Source organism: Borostomias antarcticus (genome assembly GCF_949987555.1).
Source record: "Borostomias antarcticus genome assembly, chromosome: 20".
Classification (NCBI taxonomy): domain Eukaryota; kingdom Metazoa; phylum Chordata; class Actinopteri; order Stomiiformes; family Stomiidae; genus Borostomias; species Borostomias antarcticus.
This window is the reverse complement of record NC_140253.1, coordinates 2,604,277-2,622,893: the sequence shown is the minus strand read 5'-3', so window position 1 is coordinate 2,622,893 and position 18,617 is coordinate 2,604,277. Positions and strand designations below refer to the sequence as shown.

Here is an 18,617-nt window from a genome sequence, read left to right as displayed (position 1 = left end):
ATGAAACATCATTGGAAGTTAAAAAAAACATATTTTAACTATGACACTATTCATGCAATGTTTTCTGAATGTCCTGACAAACAAACAAACAAAGAAACAGGAACCATTCAAACATTCTCAGAACCCTCTTCATTCGCTGGGCGGAGGCCTTCAAGCATTGTCCATTCCGTCTCTCTCAGTCTCTACCCCTCTCTCCCACTCCATCCATCCCCCCTCATCTCATCCCATCCCCCAAGTCCTAACCCCCCTCCAGGTGAGGCGCAGAGAGAGGACCCCCCCCCTGTGCAGACAGACATACAGTCAGGCTCTCGCTGCCCTCCTCTGCCCCCCCCCCCCCCAGTCCTCTCTTCCTCCTCCTCCCCTCTGCATCCACCCTCCCTCCCTCCATCCCTCCCTCCCTCTCTCCCTCCCTCAGATCTTCTGGCACATGTGGAGGCGGGACCGGGAGGACGGCGTGGCGTCCTTCCACACCTTGCAGGAGAGGCCCTTGGCGCAGTCGCACCTCTGGAAGATCTCCAGGCCGTGCGAGCCCTTCTTCCTCTGCTTGGTGCACACCTCTCCCTGCCTCAGAACCGGCTTGCAGATCTTGGTCCAGAAGTGGCGGGCGCAGCAATAGCCCTCGGAGCAGTCGGACGAGCGCAGGCACGGGTCCCCCTCGTGACCTGGCGACAGAGAGGAGAGGAGAGGAGAGGAGAGGAGAGGAGAGGAGAGGAGAGGAGAGGAGAGGAGAGGAGAGGAGAGGAGAGGAGAGGAGAGGAGAGGAGAGGAGAGGAGAGGAGGGGTCAGAGATAGAAAAAGGGGTTTTGTTGTGTTATTTTTACGCACAGCCCAACTTCTCACAGCAACTGGGATGAGCAAACTATAGAGTATGGTTGAAATGGTTGGAGAGCCTGCGGCATGTCTTTATAACGTTTTTAAGAACTGATACGATCGTAGCCACTGTGAGGGGGGAAGTGGCGCTGCTCAGCGGCTGAGCTCTGGTCGTATGATGGTGGTTGGTGACATTGTGGTGTTGGTGATGGGCGTAGATTTAATGTTTTGTGTATGCGTGACGTGTGCTAAACAAATTCCCCTCTGGGGCAATAAAGGTTTCGTTTCGTTTCGTTTCGTTTCGATTCGATTCAATTCAATTCAATTCAATTTAATGCTCTCACCTAGCCCCAGCCCGGTCACACACTGTACAATGTCGTTATGGCACAAGTCAAGTGTACTGTATGTAAAATGGAATCGGACTATATAAAAAAAAGTCCCAATGACTTAAGCAAAGGAAATGCTGAGTCAGAATGCATTGTTATGGCTTCATCCCAAAGAACCGGATCCTTGGTTCTCCTCAGTTCAAATCCCATTACAGGGCCACGGTGTGTTACAGTACTGGAAATGTCTTCAGACCCCTGCAAAAGCTCGAGCACAGCCATTTCCTGATTTATTAACCAAATTAACCTATTTTATGTACTGTAGAACCTGATATTCCTGTCAGGAGGTTCGTATTACCCTGTTCAAAGGCGTAATTAGTACAACAAATATTTATTAGACATGTTATTTAGTCACGCGAGTTTGCTGTGAAACGACTGAGCTCTCCTCTCCCGCGGGGCTTTCTCGACACGCAAGCCAGCGATCCCGTCTGCCCGACACGACCCCCACTTCCTGTAGCGTTTCAAAATGGAGTTCCAATCACCGGCGCCGAGTTCCGTTGCCTTAACGGTTTGCTGCATTCGCTGTTGTGCTCTCCAGAACTCCCCCATCCTCTCTCTCTCTCTCTCTCTGCCCCCCCCCCCCTCTCTCTCTCTCTCTCTCTCTCTCTGCAAATAAACATTTAGGGTTCACCTACGAAAGGTCACTGCAATTGAGTTGTATTCTGCGGTGAGTGACGCAAAAACGCAATCAGTCAAAACGCAAATAAAAGCAAATAAATAGCCTTTCCCCAAAGTGACCTTATGTTATCTTAGCTGCGGTTTGCATTGCCTGGCACACGTTTCAGGGTCAGTCGGTTGTCTAATTACGAGCATTGCCATCATTACCGAAGGTGCACTTAAAGTAGTTCACTCACTACAACGCAAGCAATAGAGCACTTCCCAAAGGCGCAAACTCTGAGATAAATCAAACGCACCTCAAATACTTCAAGTATCCCTAATCTGCTGTATGGATTTGAGCTGGGTGTGCTCCAAACTGAGGCACTGACCTGACACCAGGGGGGCGATGTGTAAGGAAGGTGAAATGTGAACACTGCGCTGTGCGTACCTTTGAGGGAGTGCTTGGAGTGGGCCTTCCCACTCTTCTTCCACCCGTGGTCCTTGGTGGACAGCTTGTTGTGTTCGTCTAAGGCCGAGATGTGAGGCGAGAGAACGCTATCCGAGATTGGCACGCAGTTATCTGGAGAGAGAGAGAGAGAGAGAGAGAGAGAGAGGGACAGAGAGAAAGAGAGAGGGAGAGAGAGAGAGAAAGAGGGAGAGAGAGATAGAGAAAGAGAGAGGGAGAGAGAGAGAGAAAGAGGGAGAGAGAGAGAGAGAGAGAGAGAGAGAGAGAGAGCAGAATTGGATGTTAGCCAATAGCCATCGACCACAATGCTGGGAAGACATGATGCTACTTTTTATGACATTACAACATTTAGCCAGAGGCACAGTGGAATAGAAAAAGACCACGCTAGGTTTAAAAGATCGTATTCAACAATCTGAGCAACCATTCACTAGGGCTTACCCGAGGTACAGTCTAGTAATTCAAAGTGTAAGCCAAGAAGATGTTGGATTGTGTTTTTAGATGGGCTCTACACCACGGGGGCTTAAGGCTACACATGCTGTTATCATTACTGCTGTCTCTCTCTCCAGATCATTCCTCAAGCAGCATCCCGCCAGAGTCAGGCAGTCCTGACCTGCGGGGGTTCAGGTTGGACTGGGAACACCGAATGAGAGCGAAGGGCTCGAGGTTAAACCGCTCCGCTCTGAGCGCAACGTGTTTTAATCCAGTTTGGATGTGAAAACAGATTGCAAATGTAGACCTCTGGGATAGAAACCGTGTTCTGCGTCGAGCGGGACATCGAACGTGACAGGTGTTCCAGAGATGTCTCCGTATGACAGAAGAACAGAAGAGAAAAGAAGCAGACAGAGCGTGATGTGCCAGCTGACGTGGGAGGAGGCCGGACTGGGTGTTTCAGGCTGCTGACCTGAACACGTAAAATACATCGGTTCACATAGACCGTGTTCAGGCCTGTGCTACACACCAACATGTAACCAGCACTCAACTCTCTTCCTACCTCTCGTGCTTTGACAAATAAAACACTGATAAAAAAATGAAAGAAAAGAAAGCGAGAGAACGAGAGCGAGGGAGAGATATACTACATTTTAAATAAAGGGCCTCAGACCAACTTACAGTTGCTGCAGCGGTTGCCGGGGCAGCACATGGCGTCTCTATGGCAGCGCTTCTTCCTGCGTCGGCAGGTGAGGCAGCGGGGCGGGGCGTGCTGGGGGGTGTGGCAGTAGCTGCCCACGCTGCACTCCTTATCACTGCTGCACGGATACACCTGCGGGGGGGAACCAGAGCAATGTATTGGTTTGTGAGCCACGAGTAAGTAAGTAAGTAAGTAAGTAAGTAAGTAAGTAAGTAAGTAAGTAAACTTTATTTATATAGCACCTTTCAAGATAGTACACAATCACAAAGTGCTTTACAGTAAAAAAAAAGTAGAGTAGATTTGATCGTCATTCTGTTATCATTGTAGGGCTGTGCAGATAAGATGGTTCTGCCCTGTTTGCATAGTTGTTTTTTTCCTTTTTGGCTAGACCGCAACAGTAGGGCCTAGCCATACAAACGTGAATGTCTGTGGACTGACTGACTGGCTGACTGACTGACTGACTGACTGACTGACTGACTGACTGACTGACTGGCTGACTGACTGACTGACTGACTGGCTGACTGACTGACTGACTGACTGACTGGTTAAGTGACTGACTGACTGGTTAAGTGACCGACTGACTGGTTAAGTGAGTGACTGACCGACTGACTGGTTAAATGACTGACTGACTGACTGACTGACTGACTTGACTGACGAGGTTACACCATTGGTCAAATTTCACACACGTGATGAAGTTACGTCATTGGTCGGCCGGAACGCGTCTACTAGTGTAACTTGATAGGACCAAGATGGCGGCACGTGCACAACACGCGACTCAGCGTCTCCAGATTCTGCAAGGTCAGCGCTTATCTACCGACTTGTTTCAAGTCTGTTCACTCAGAACAGTTTTGTTTGCATACCTACCCATCAAGAAATTGCGGATATTGTTTTACAAAACTTTAAGGGTGATTTATGGGTGATCTCCGGCTGAACACTGAGATCCCTAAGACACCGGACGCCATCACCCAGCTCCGCTCTGCCGGGCGAGTGGCGGGAAGAATGTAAAAATAACGGCCGGGGAAGCGAGGATGGCTCAAGGCTTATTTAAGCTCCCTTTTCGTACGAAAATCTATCCTTCCTTTTCAAACATTATAACAGTCACTGCCCACATACTTGCATGCCTTTACGTTGGTTAAGTATACGTTAAATGCATCCACTACAGGGCAGTGCAGTGTCACACTTGGGAAATTAACATTGCTTTTATTTAACTTATTTTTTGGTTGGACCGCAACAGCCCTATAAACGCAAATGTCTGTGACTGACTGTGATGAGGTTCCTCGCCAACTCGCACAGCCTCTCCTCAAAAACGTCCTCCATTTAAATCCACCCCTTTCAAAAGTGAAAGCTTCTTCTTCTACTGTTCGTCGTGCTTGGGCGTGTCTCGCTTCTTGCTGTGGCTACACTGCCCCCACAACTTCTGGTGGTAGGCCCTGGTACTGCTCCGCTACGCCCGTATCCGTAAGCTCTCAGAAGACAGACAAAATACGGATGAAATGGTAGCGAGAAAGCTTCGTCCGTATCCGTCTGAGTTCTTTATGCCTAAATGAGCCTTAAGGAGGCTAAGGGCTAAGCTGACGCTAACTCCTCATCAGCTATCTCTCCTTGCCAATGTATGGTCTCTGGTGAACAAAATGGATGAACAGCGACTGCGGGTCACTACTCAGGAAAAAAAAAGTGTTTTCCCAATGTCCCAGTAGTTTGTACTTTGTGCAGTAATGATACCATTGAATTAAAAAAATATACATTTCCCAGTAACATGGTGTTTAAGTAACTCGACGCATGGTTTGCTTCGCATAACCGTCCTGAAACTCCATTGTAAACTGTTTGGAAAAGGACAGGGACTTTCACAAATGCTTGGCAGGTGATTGGATGAACCATCTGTCATTCAATTCCTCACATCCAACATAGATTGGCGAGATTGTTTCTGATCTGGCACAAACGGTTCTCTATGGAGAGTATCCAGACTGATTTGTGAGAGAAACAAAATGTGAGCTCGCAAAATCAGGATGGTCACACAAGGCTAGTGTTTAGTCACTTTAGGTGTACATATAAGATAGGTTGCAAGCGACCGTAATTGTTAGCTAGGCTAAGATAGCAATCATATTGATCTGCATATTATACTGTACTAGGTTTTAATCGGGTCTTGTTTCAATATATATAATTTATTTTTACTTTTTTCAATATAGTTCAGTTGACAATGCGGTTGTGTTTATGTTAACCTGCAGTCAATCTGTCACCAAAAAATACATTAGCAATTTTCAGAATTACATCATAAAAATCCAGGGTCTTGGCGTACTGGCTAGCAGACATTGTGGAAAATATTTGGGTTGCACTTATTGGAGTCTAAAGAATACTTATTAGAGAATAAATACCCACTCTTCGACTCGGCTCTTAACCATCACTTATTTCTCTGCCTGTATTTTGATGAAGGCGACTACAAACTTGAGCTAAATCCGCTCGAGACAGTATCCAGGTCTACAGAGCGTTCTGTGTTTTGCTTGTGCGTCCCGCCAGACAGCTTTCACATTGCTCTTTCCAGGCGTTCGACATGCGGTCGACATGCGGTCGAGGGACAAACACGGCCGAACGCAGCCGAACGCGGCCAAGCTTACAGTTGGTATGCCTGTCCCCAGCGGGCAGGAACGTGTCTACCATTTCTCCAAACAATGCGGCCATTTGGACCAAGGAAAACACTGGAAACTGGAAGCCAAGGTAGTCTCCACTCAGCTCCCCTGCCAAGGTCGTCTCCACTCAGCTATAACCTGTGGAGGCCTAATTAGCCATTAGAGATTTAACGGTTTGATTGCACCCTTAGAGAGTGGAGAGTTTGGTTTTTTTGTGACCAGCAGATTTTTTGACTTTTGACGAATTCCACCCCAAGCGATATTTGACATTTGCGGTTAGTTTCCAGCTCGTTCCGTTCTCTTCGCTCGCCTCATCGGGCCGCCGGACACGTGGAGAGAAGACGCAGGAGAAGCAGCAGGACAACAGTGCCACAGAGATCCCACAGTTGCTAAACGTGTTGTTCCATGACATGAGACGACCACGGAGGTAAAATAATCACAACTGTGTACAAAAATAAAGTGACCACAGTTCACGGCAGCCAAAGCAACCTAATCTATGGCCTGCTCACTTTTTCCACAACAAGCTGCGTATGCATGTACAGCACAATCAATGGAGACGTTACTGGAAAAGGTTGTCGTAGCACTAATTTATTACACATGGCGTCCTCCTGCCTTCGGCATCGGAGGGAGAGCAAACGGGTTCAAATGAAACTATCACCAAACCAGAGGGGAAAAAAATCGGACATTCCCGTTTCGAGTCAAATAAAATAATGTCGCCACGGGAGAGAATGTGTTCTGAGTGTGCTGAGTGACAGGGCGACACCGGGACTGAGCCACACTATCAAGCTGCAGCGTCTGGGAGAAGCTCCACACACAGTGGGGTCAAGGCTCTCCAGCAAGCCTGGAGCCCAGTCTCCCGCGCATGAGTCCATAGCGTCTGCTAAATGACTGTAATGTCATAGCGGTGTCTGTGTCTTTCCTCAGCTCTCAACCCAACCTTACGGCTGGGTGTCATCCTCCATGGTTTGGCCATATTGTACGTTACAATCAGCGACCTGCTCTGGTGTCATTCAGTACGATATTTAACCACAGCCAGTGGGGAGAACGAACCCCAAATATACAAATCAAATCGATGACAGCTCGCATGATGTCCGCAGAGCTAAACGGCTGCGGGAACTCTTGTATATGTATGTACCTTCACACTGGGCCATGTTGTTAGGCTATCGTTGGGATAATTATGCTCTGATAAATCTGCAACGGAACTGACCGTCACTGGTTGACTGAGTGATTGTTTGATTGGCCGGGGCAGTGCACACGCGCTGTACGATGAGTGATAAACGACGGAGCAGTGCCAGTCTAAAATCATTCCAGTTCTCCGCTCTGCAGTGAAGCTCCTTATAAGGTTTGGGGTTCAGCGGATAGTTAAATCATATCACCCCACAAACAGAAACCATCACAGAAATCAAATATACGCCACATGCTCTCTCCAAAACAGACGGTATCTCGATGACTCTTTGGAAGTTCAAAAATACGTTATTTAATATCTTTGTGTTTACAAGAGGCTGAAAGACATTAGATGTCTTCTGGCTCCAGTGTGAGCCGCACTGACTTAGTCATATTGGAAACACATGGAGAGATACAGCGTTGCAGTGACTCCGCCAGAACGAGAAAGAAGACAATCTGGATTATGTCCCCTGATGACAACACAGTATTACAATATAATAATATTGAAATTGAGGAACTTCTGGATTGCTATTGTGATTCGATTAGATTAGACTTGCTGATCTGGTGAACTGTTTCACTTCCCTCCGGAAAATGCCGAGGTAGGATCTATGACCCTCCCGTCTTTGCTCTCTGTAAAGTGCATTGTGTTGCCTCTGTTTCCTAGTAGCCTCCTTTGAAAGTAGATGTGTGATACATGAGTAAGGTTACATACATCGTGTCCAGCAAGACGTCCTCACTAATCATTACAATTCACAGGTTTCTGTCACCGTGCCAGTTTAGGCTCATTTGAGGCCAGCGTTGGCAACGTGCCTAGCACTAAAAACACATTATTGTCCATGTAAAACATGACGATAAAAGGACTTCAGAAGAAGAGGCTCCATCAACTAGCCCAAACGCTCTGAAGAGGAGCCAAAACGGAGCAAAGGAGAGACAGTCGGTCAGCCGATGGCCAATTTCCGATGTGAAAAATAGCCTGTTATCTAACGCGAGATAGGCTACTTCTTCCTCCCGTGGTGCGCTGTAAATACCACAGATCATTCCTCTTCCTCCGGTTCCCACAGCACTCTTCACCAGCTCCTCATCTGTTCCCCGTGGTGCTCCATGCCGTCTCCCGCCGACTGATTCATTTATGTCTGGACTCAGCAGGATAACAGCCCAGGATTGATGACAGTATGAGGTAGAGGAGAGGGGTCTACCTGGCCAGACAGCCAGCCAGACAGCCGGCCTTCCTCCCTCCCTCCTCCACTTCCTCCCTCCCTCCTCCACTTCCTCCATCGCTGCTCCACTCGTTCCTCCAGGGGCAAAGCCCCTTTAAAAACTCTTGATAATCTCGGTCAATAATCTCTCTGTATCTGTCAGTGTTTTTTTTGTGTTTTTTTAACGCCACGTTCGCAACTTCTGAGAGTATATAATATGCGGTTTTGTTCTGATGTGATCTTTTGGAGAATCTTTTTGGAGAATGCCCCCCCCCCCAAAAAAAAACCCTGTCTGTCGCTGCTCCCCTGTGTTTGTCTCCCTGGACGATCTCTGGCACATAAAAGGCCCTGTTCCCCCTCTCTCTGTACGGGTGTGTGTGTCTGGGAAGAGGGGGTGGTGCACAGCCCTGTGGTGCCTCTGTGGGTATGCTGGCTGTGCTGTACCAGTCTGGGGCCAGCCTCGCTACGCATGCTGGCTCTGGCTGGGTGAGAAGATAAAGGCCATAACAGATGAAGAGTAGGAGGGGGGGGGGGGGGAGGATGGAGCCCCCCCCACCCCCCCGGGCTCAGCCCAGTCCTGCCTCGTGTGACTCTCGTGCCGGGGAACTGGCGCTGGCTTTGAAGGGTGAGTCTAGTGTGTGCGGGAGTGGTAATCTTCCAGAGTGCTTTACTATGGGACAGGGATACGCAAGGCTTTGAACCTTGGGCGTGAGACTGTATTTATCCCATATTTACCTGGCTCAGGCGTTCCTAAGGACTGACTACTGTCTGATATCACTATGTGATAGTGGAGCAGCGCATAACAGGAGGTACGGCATGTGGGTTTGCAGGGCCTCAAAGTTGAGTTAGTTTTGGTCTAACAATTTAGACCAGGCAGTCTGTGTCATGTAATATATATAACTTAATGTCATGATATATTATATTCCCACCGACATCTAAAAGCTTTGTCTGAGGTGAAGTTAAAGGATACAGGCGTTTCATCACACACACACACACACACACACACACACACACACACACACACACACACACACACACACTGCTTTGAGAGCAGGCGGGGTGACTGAACTTGACCTTGGGTGATGGAGCAGGAAACCTGAGACTGTGAATGGTGTTAATGAACGCCTGTGGCCCCAGAGAGCCAAATAAACTATGTCACTGAGTAAACACACCTCACTGAACACGCACACACACGCACACACACACACACACAGTACAAACCCGCAAACACACAGGCACACACACAAGCACACATGCGCACACACACACACACACACACACAAAGCTTCCTGGTATCGGATGACATAGGACCCACACACACACACACACACACACACATACACACACACACACATACACACAGATCTAGGCAGACAACCTTGGTTGCTTTCATCACTGGAAACACCGTGTTTATGTGTAAGTATGAGGCCTGGGTTACACGGCGTTGTTTCACCCCCGTTTACGAGACTTTCGGTTCCCGTTTGCACCTCGCGGTTACAGTAACAGGCCGTCAGGCGTTGTGAAAACCTATGAAGTTTTGAGAATGCCACGAGGGGTGTTCTTCGTCATCATTTTCCTGGATTCCCTACTCATGTATACAGGCAAATGCGATATCATCTTGATAATGATGAAGCAAGTTTGGCTATTGTCTACATCAGATGTGATTGTAGGATTTAATGCTCTACTTTTGTCCGACCAAGATTCTATTTGCCGAGCAATTAAGTTTGTTAGACAAAAAAAGGCTATAGGCTATAATATAATACACTACAAGTTTCCTAATTATATCATTTATGACTCATTTGCTTACGTACATAGCCGCGGGAGTGTATTTTGAGCAGGATGCCGAGGAAGGGTCTAAATGGACTTTCTCTAAAATGCATGGCTGCGCAGCACTGGGAAATGTAGGCCTATCAATTAGATTATGCTCTGCTGTTCTATCTATGTCATTCGTTTATGCATTATAATAGTCAAATCGCAATGTCCAGACTTCGAAAAGATTTTAGATTAAAAGATTTAAAGTCTGACACTCATATATCTAGACGTGGAGTGTTTAGTCACAGACTTTACGATTTTGCAAAGCAGATCATTTGCATTGAGACTAAAAACTTCAGAAAATATTAAACATGTTTGATTCAAGAGAAAAAGCAGGCCTACATCAAAAGAAACAACAACAATACTACTTATTTGGAGATGCTGACCATGATTTCCTTTGGTTGAAGACAGGCAGCCCTAAATAAATGCATTTGAAAGAAATTATTTTCATAGATAACGGTCAGGGTCTGTTTATAACAGGTACGCGCATGCCCAGTGTTGCGAATGGTGTTGCAATAGCATTTCCATGTGACCCTAATAGCTAATAAAACGTTATGTGTAACTTGGAGGTAAGTCCCTCTGAGGACTTAGCTCAGTGACTCCAGGCCTCCTCATTCACTAAGCCTTTCTCGTCCATGCCAGTGGTGGAGGAGCCTTTAGCCAATGACAGAGCCATGTCTGACCCTACAGGCCACTTGTCAATCCAAGATGGCCGCCTCAGTGTGTTGGTGCGCATTGTTTTGTCTTCAGCTGCACCTCCCGTCATCAGTCAGTGATGTCTGTCAAGTTTTGCCTGCAACACCACCCTCATTGGGCTCATCTCTTGTGGGGATGAGTCCGCTTGCAGGTGGGAGATTGACCATCTGGTGTCTTGGTGTGGCCAAAGCAACCTGGAGCCCAATGCTCTAAAGACAGTGGAGATGGCTGTGGACTTCAGAAAGAACCCAGCCACACCCCCCACCCCCTGGGTGACTCCCCAGTTGAGTCGGAGGCACGATCATCTCCCAGGATGTCAAGGAAGGCACAGCAGAGGAGGTACTTCCTGAGGAAACTGAAGAGGTTCAACCGACACTTCTACACCGCCATTATCAAGTCCATCCTCACCTCCTCCATCATAATCCGGTACGCTGATGCCACTGCTGAGGACAAGTCCAGAGCGTGTCATCTGCTCTGCTGAGAGGGTGATTGGCTGCAACCTGCCATCCCTCCAGCATCTGCACGCCTCCAGGGCCCTGAAGCAGGCAGGAAAGATCGTGGTCGACGCATCCCGCCGTGGACACCAACTCTTTGAACCACTCCCCTCTGGCAGGAGACTGTGGTCCATGAGGACCAAAGACTTGTGGCAACCAAAACAGTTTCTTTCCGACTGTAGCTGGCCTCATCAACAAGCTCCACTGACACAGGATTATTTTCTACATTATTGAAGATTATATTGTATTTGTCACTTAGGTTATTGTATTTTGCACTGGCCTGTATTGTCCTCACACTGTTTATTGTTATGCACCATCAGACCAAAGAAAATTCCTTCTATGTGAAAAGCTACTTGGCAATAAAGCTGTTTCTGATTGTGATTCTGATGAAGTCTGAATCGTAAAAAAAAAACACATTGCCACGCGGAGAGAGAGGCCTTGTCTGACCTGCACTGGCGACTAAAGCAACAGCATGTGAGCGAGGGAGTGAAGGGGTGAGAGAGAGTGAGATCGAGAGATAGAACCCCTCCTCCTCCTCCTCCTCAGTCGAGAGCCTGTATGGTGGTCATGCGAGGTGTTAACTGGTTTGAGGATGGGAACCAGAGGGGAACAGGGGGTTCTGAGGGGTCTTGGTAGTTGGGAAGGGAGAGGGGGGTCCATGGAGGTCCTCTTCTTCCCATTAACAATCCCATAACACTGGGAATGTGTTCCCCGGGGGACGCTGCTCCTCAGGCCCCCCTTAATGCGTCCCACTTGGGGACTCGCCTCACGGCACCCTGGGGACCGGCTGACTGGTGGCGGGGCTGCGAGACCGGAAGACCCCCGGGCTGTGCAGCCTGGAGGAGACGGGAGTCTGGCCTGGCTTTGTCTGGGGTCTGGGCCTGGTGGTGTGGACCGGAGCTAGCCTGGTCGGCTAGCGTGGATGGCGCTAACGAGCGGTCGCACCTCCGCCTGCCTCCTCTCTCTCCCTCTCAGCTCATTAGGATCACTAAACACTTTACTGACCCCCAGAGGGGGGGTTGAGAGGGAGGGAGGAGGGGGTGTGTGTGAGGCTGGGGGAGGTGGAATGGGTGAGAGGCTGGGAGGGAGGTTGGAAAGAGTTGATGGGCGATATTGGGGGGGAGTTGAAGTAGGAGTCTGGGAGGGGGGTTGGGGGGTGCTGGGTAGCAGGTAAGGGGCTGAGAGGGATGGGCTGGGGGGGAGGGGGGGGGGGTTGGTAGGGGTAGGAACCTGGGGGGAATAAAGAGAAAGGACGTGGCTCTACGTTTTAACGAGGGGAGTCTAAAGCGACTGGGTTTCCTGCTCGTAAAAACAGACCTCTCTCTCTACATTGTTGGAAGGTGCCGGAAAAATTCATAAATCAAGCGGCCCGGTTTAAGAAGTGCTGCCACTGCCACTCGCTGATGCGAAACAGCTCCCGTTGGTCGGTCGGCAGGATCCGAACGGCACGCAACGCCGCGGCGGCGTCCGCCTCTAGTGGGGTTGGAGGTCGCGGGCGGCGGTTGGCGCTTCACTCCCACCCTCACTCACTCCCATGCCGCCCGTTACCCTCAAAACGCCTGTACTGGTTCGCGTATTGGGAACCAGTGGCCCACCCACGAGCACTGGCTCCCAAAGCCTCAGGATACATTTGGTTTCCCTCAAGTCAATGTGATTTGAGTCAGCGGAGGGAGGATGGAGAGAGAGTCACACACACACACACCCAAAAGCAGCTTGACTTAATTGTGATGATTGAATCACTCGGGACAGTCATAACCTGACCCTGGGTTTGAAGCTGTGATTAATGTGACTTCTAACATTAGCGGGAAGCGGCTGCGACGAGAGGCGAAGAGTCGCCGTCACGTGAACTTTATCGACACAACATGACGCGGAAAAGCACAAACACGTGAGGCCGTCGCATCACTTCCTAGTTATACCCAACGGCTTTTGACACGCAGGATACGGTCCCCTATGCTTTTATGATCTGACAGTTTAAACAGCAAATTACATCCTCCGTTTCCTGCTGTAGTGATGTCTCTGGGTGGCCTACGAGCGCGGGCGCGCACACACACACACACACACACGCACACACACACACACACACAGCTAGCCGCCCGCTTGAATTTTCTATATTTGAAAGGGAGCCCGTGGGGGCTTATGTTGTAATCTTTCATATATCTTTTAATGTCAGGGACGTTATGGCCCTGAAGGGATACATTTCAACAGCTGCCTAATGACATATAAAATATGTACACCGTAGAATGTGTGTGTGTGTGTGTGTGTGTGTGTGTGTGTGTGTATGTGAGTCAGAGAGAGAGAATGTGTATGTGTGTATCAGAGAGAGAATGTATGTGTGTGTGTGTGTGTGTGTGTGTGTGTGTGTGTGTGTGTGTGTGTGTGTATGTGAGTCAGAGAGAGAGAATGTGTATGTGTGTATCAGAGAGAGAATGTGTGTGCGTGTGTGTGTGTGTGTGTGTGTGTGTGTGTGTGTGTGTGTGTGTGTGTGTGTGTGTGTGTGTGCGATCCACGAGTGTCGGAAAAAATGATCGACCCACTAAACGGGTGTAATGGTGAACCATCGAGATACTCGACACACACACACACACACACACACACAACATAGAGATACTTGAGACAACGCACACAAAAAAGGGGTTAGAGGTATTAAATCACCCGGGCTGGCAGAGGGCATGCCCTATCAGGTGTGATGCGCTGCCAGCCATACATCACCAACTGTAACAAACTCAACAGGGTGGCAACTTCAATAAAACACACACCCCATAAATCTGGAGTACCTGTGAGAGATAGCCAGCGCTCCGCTCAGACGGAGGAGACTGTGTGTGCCTGAGGTGATGTATGACCCACGTCTTCTCCACCAAAAGTGCTTTATTGCTAATCCGGCCTACATCTACAGGCCTATATACTGTCAAATACTGGAGGTGCACTTGATTTAAACTGCAGTGGGGGGCAATAGGAGCCGTCCCAGAAAGTGCCAACCCCCGAGTGTAAATCAAACGCACCTCATTTTCACACCAGCGTTCTGAGTGTCTGTTCTTCATCACGAGTCTGATCCACACTGTTACTCCAAGTATGTTAACACTACAGTTAAACTGATGCGGGTCAAACGCTGCACTCTAAATAAAACCTACGGCTCCAAACAGAACCCTTTTCAGCTCCGTGCGGTGCTGTTTTTCAAGTGCAAAAGTTTATTTCTGAAATGAAAAAAAGGCCTACGTTTATGTTTATTAAAGCGTAGACAGTAGTTAATTCCCCGTTCGCAGAGCCTCGCTACGCTACATGCAGACCAGGGTTGCTTCTTCCGACACACAGAGACTGACATCCTTCTCAATCAGACAACACGGCTCTACCACCACACATCTTAAAGCCATCACAACCACACATCCCTTGTGTGATTGATTGATGGCTCATTATTCTCCCATACAGTTAAAGCAGAGCCTCAGAGCTTTCGCTGATGGCCGCCACACTCTGCCAATCAACTGTCCACAAGGAGACCCAGGGCTCGTTGTTATACCTTTTGATTTATTCAACCCATAAACAGACACTTTAGAGGAGATGCGGAGAGAGGGGTCGATGGTAAAAAAAAAAACACAACAACGCATATCTGGCCCCAGATTGTGTTCTGTCTGGCTACGAGGCTGGGAACCATTCTGGCACTCGGGGATAGGCAGATGGAGACGCAGGCCACGCACACACACACACACACACACACACACACACACACACACACACCCACTCCCGTCTGAGCCGCTGTAGCCATCCTCATGTGTATGTGCTGGTAAATGTGCCATGATATTTTGCTCATACGACGGTGGTCTCCGCCGGCTCCACACTCACACGCGGCTGTGGTCTCGGTCGTCCAGACCACTCTAGTTTTATTGGAACGGCGCGGCTGTCAGCTGACATTTAAAGCGAGGTCTGGCACGGCTTGACTGGTTTTCTCATGCCCACAGAAGGGGGAAGAGAGAGAGAGAGAGAGTGATGGGAGAGAGAGAACGAGAGAGAGATGGGAGAGGGAGAGATGGGAGACAGAAAAGAATGGGGAGGAAGATAACGTATGGGTGTGTGTGTGTATCTAACAGAGAAAGTGTGTGTGTGTCTGTGTGTATGTGTGTGTATGACAAACATACCAAGAGAAATGGAAAGAGAGAAAGAGAGAGAGAGAGAGAGAGAGAGAGAGAGAGAGAGAGAGAGAGAGAGAGAGAGAAAGAGATACTTTTCCCTAATCTCCCCTGTCAGGGTGTAGCTGTGATCTGAGCAGCGTTCTCATCTCTCCCCACCAGAGAGAGATATCTCCCAGCGGCATCACTGGTGACAAGCGCTACCTCTAGACAGCCGCATAAGCTCCCGACAGACAGCAGTCAGAGCCAGAGCTGATCTGAATTCAACTAGGAGTTACACGGATCCAACCACACTTGATTATCGAAGAGGAAAGGAAATCAGCTGTTTTCTGCTCCTGGGGAAATTTTTTAAAGGGATAAAAACAGCAATGTGGTGCCATCTACTGATCAGAGATCAGCGAGAAAAATATTCAGTCAGTCTACTGTACAATATATACTGCAGCAGCCCACCTAATGGTTTACACAACCTGTCTTCAGACACACTCTCGGGGTTGGACTTTTATTAGGCTGTACCTGCATTCTTTATCGGTTTTCAATGACCGTCTTGCGAGATGGATGATTAATCTAGCCTATACTGTATTTGCACATCTAGAAATAGCATAGAGATCTAATGCTATCGACATTTGGCACTGGTATAGTCATTCACAATTGCTTGACATTTGACTTTACATAAACACCATCAAAATCAAATAGATCCTTCTTTAAACACCGTCGTCCACGTCGGAGCCTAATGTACTCGCCCAAGGCAAGCTACTTCCCCTCCGTGTTGAAACAGCAGGAGTTGATAAGACTTTGAGTAGGTATTAAGTAGTTGGTAAGAGTATCCCTCCGTGGCCCCGCAGCAAGCGTCTAATAATCCCAGCGAGCGTCTGGACCGCTTTAATTAGGCTACATCCAGACCCAGACAGAAAATGATCCGCGAGTGTTAACTTTCTCTCACATTTCTGCCCGGCGTTAATGGTCCGCGGTGGAAGTCTGCGCGGTGCCGCTGTTAGCCGGAGCGACTAGTGGCGTCAAGGTCTGAAACGCAATTAACGTTTATGAGCGGGTCCGATCCCTGTAATTTCCAATAACGATTCACACGTGAGAGTTTTTTTTTCTTAAGGAAGTATACCGTTGTTTTAGAGCTGGAATTAAGAATGGTATTATATTATCAACCATTCACCGTGCGCAATGGTGGGAAATATAGCCTACGCAACAAACACGCAACATATATCATACTGTATGGGATTATAAACTGTGGCAAAAATGTTATGACGTCAAAACTATTATTAGCCAACTATTATTCGGATACCTCTATACTAACTGTTCAACTTCTTCTTGCTAAAATACAACTTTTAAGTGTGCGTAATTCTGAGATGTGGTGTGCAATTCCACAGGCTATAGTAAAATGAAAACAGAAAGATTAAAACGGTAGCCTACCTGTGCGAGCAGGTTGTGTTTCTTGGGGATCCCGGTTTGGAGCGTGGCTGTCCGGTTCGTTGCCGGTGTCGGTGCCTCTCCCATAAGAGTCGCCTTGATAGAGTTGGCCTTGGACCGCGCTGCCTCCACCCGCTGGGACGCACCCATCCTCACCGCGGTGACGAGAAGCGCGACAATCCCAGGAAAGATGAGCATCCTCGGAAAACAGTTTGCTGAAATGCTCCTCAAAAAAAGGAAACCGCCTGGGAGTTCTAGAATTAATTAATAGAGCAGAAAACCCGAAGCCAATTACGCGTAAAAGGGTTCTCGAAGACACGGGTTCTCTGCAACTCAGTCCATGCGTGAAGTTTGGCCCCTTACGGATGAAAGCACGAGAGAGCGCGCACAGTTCTACCCTTATCAGAGATATGGATGAGAAAATGCCATCGACAAAATGACACTTTTCTGATGAAAAAGAAACAAAACCCACCAACAGCTCAATGTTCTTGGATGAATGAGAATGAATGATGAGCAGAAGAGGGATGACAAATTGCTGATGCTCTCCAGCTCAAGGTCGGAGAGTGAAACTTGACAAGAGACTTCCAGGCTGTCTGTCCCTGGCTGTGAGTGAGTGCTTATTGCTGCAGCTTGGCTATTTTATGATCTCGGATACTTCCTTTTTATAGGATTCTAATGGCTTGGCTTCCTCCGCCCCCATCCCGAACTGACAGGGAATGAAACCGATATGTGTGTGCGGCAAGGCGGCGGCGGCGACAGCGCAGCGGCGCGGAGACGCGCAGTCAGCCAGCCGGCCAGCGCGGCGTGCGCACTGTCGTCTCGCCTCGACCCCCCCCCCCCCCCCCCCCCCCCCAGCCCCCCCCCTCCGCCCCCGCCAGTCAGTCCAGACACCGGCACCAGAAGCCCCGTTGGGAAAAACCTATAAAATTATACACTGTATACTTTAACTGTGCTGCTTGACCCTTTTTACTAGGAGACGGTCAGGCGCAAAGGAAATTAAAGGAATAAATCGGGGGGCAGTTTCAGAAAGTTTGCCATCATCATCATCGTGGTTTACTGCTTAATTTTCGGGTTGTTTAATTTTAGATTTATGTTCCAATGAATGAGATCTAATTTTCACTTTAAATATATAGCCTATGACTGACCACTGTGAGAGACAGACCCTGTTGTGATTTCTACTCTAATGTGGTTCAGGCTACCATAGAGATGGTATCTCTATTGATCTCAATGATAAGGGTTGATACAAACAACCATCAAACATCTGGGGTGCCACATTTGGACAGTTTTTTTTTTTTTAAACAACTTAAAAATACAAAGCACAATCAGATAACCATTGATGTACCTTCCTGGGAAATAATCCCCACATGATAGGGGGATTAAGGACCATGTGATAACGTTAGCGATATAAGAATTAGAATTAGAGAGACCATTGTTTGATACCTGGGCCTCCCTTCATATTATGGCTCTTCCTCTATGGTCATGTTGGTTAGATAACACATCTAAAGAACACAATGCCCTCTTTCAGTACCAGGTCTGTGTACATGAAAAATAAAGATGCTAGAACAACTTGTAACAGCAAAGGAACCCCCTGACCTGAAAGGTTCTCAGAGGGTTCTTCTGTTACAAATGGTTCTATATATATCACTATTTTCTTAAAGGAGTAGTAAAGGGAAAATGCATGTTTAGCCCTGTTTTAAGGTTACTTATGATCA

General features: G+C 48.3%; 1 protein-coding gene across 1 annotated transcript; it reads right to left on the bottom strand.

Moving 5' to 3' along the window:
- Window positions 1–411: 411 nt before the first annotated feature.
- dkk2 (dickkopf WNT signaling pathway inhibitor 2) lies at window positions 412–17,103 on the bottom strand (the record flags this gene model as incomplete). The annotated part of the gene is made up of 4 exons (XM_084454441.1): window positions 412–662; window positions 2,239–2,370; window positions 3,364–3,514; window positions 16,909–17,103. 4 exons carry the CDS (start codon window positions 17,101–17,103, stop codon window positions 412–414), a joined length of 729 nt encoding a protein of 242 aa, XP_084310567.1.
- Window positions 17,104–18,617: the final 1,514 nt, after the last annotated feature.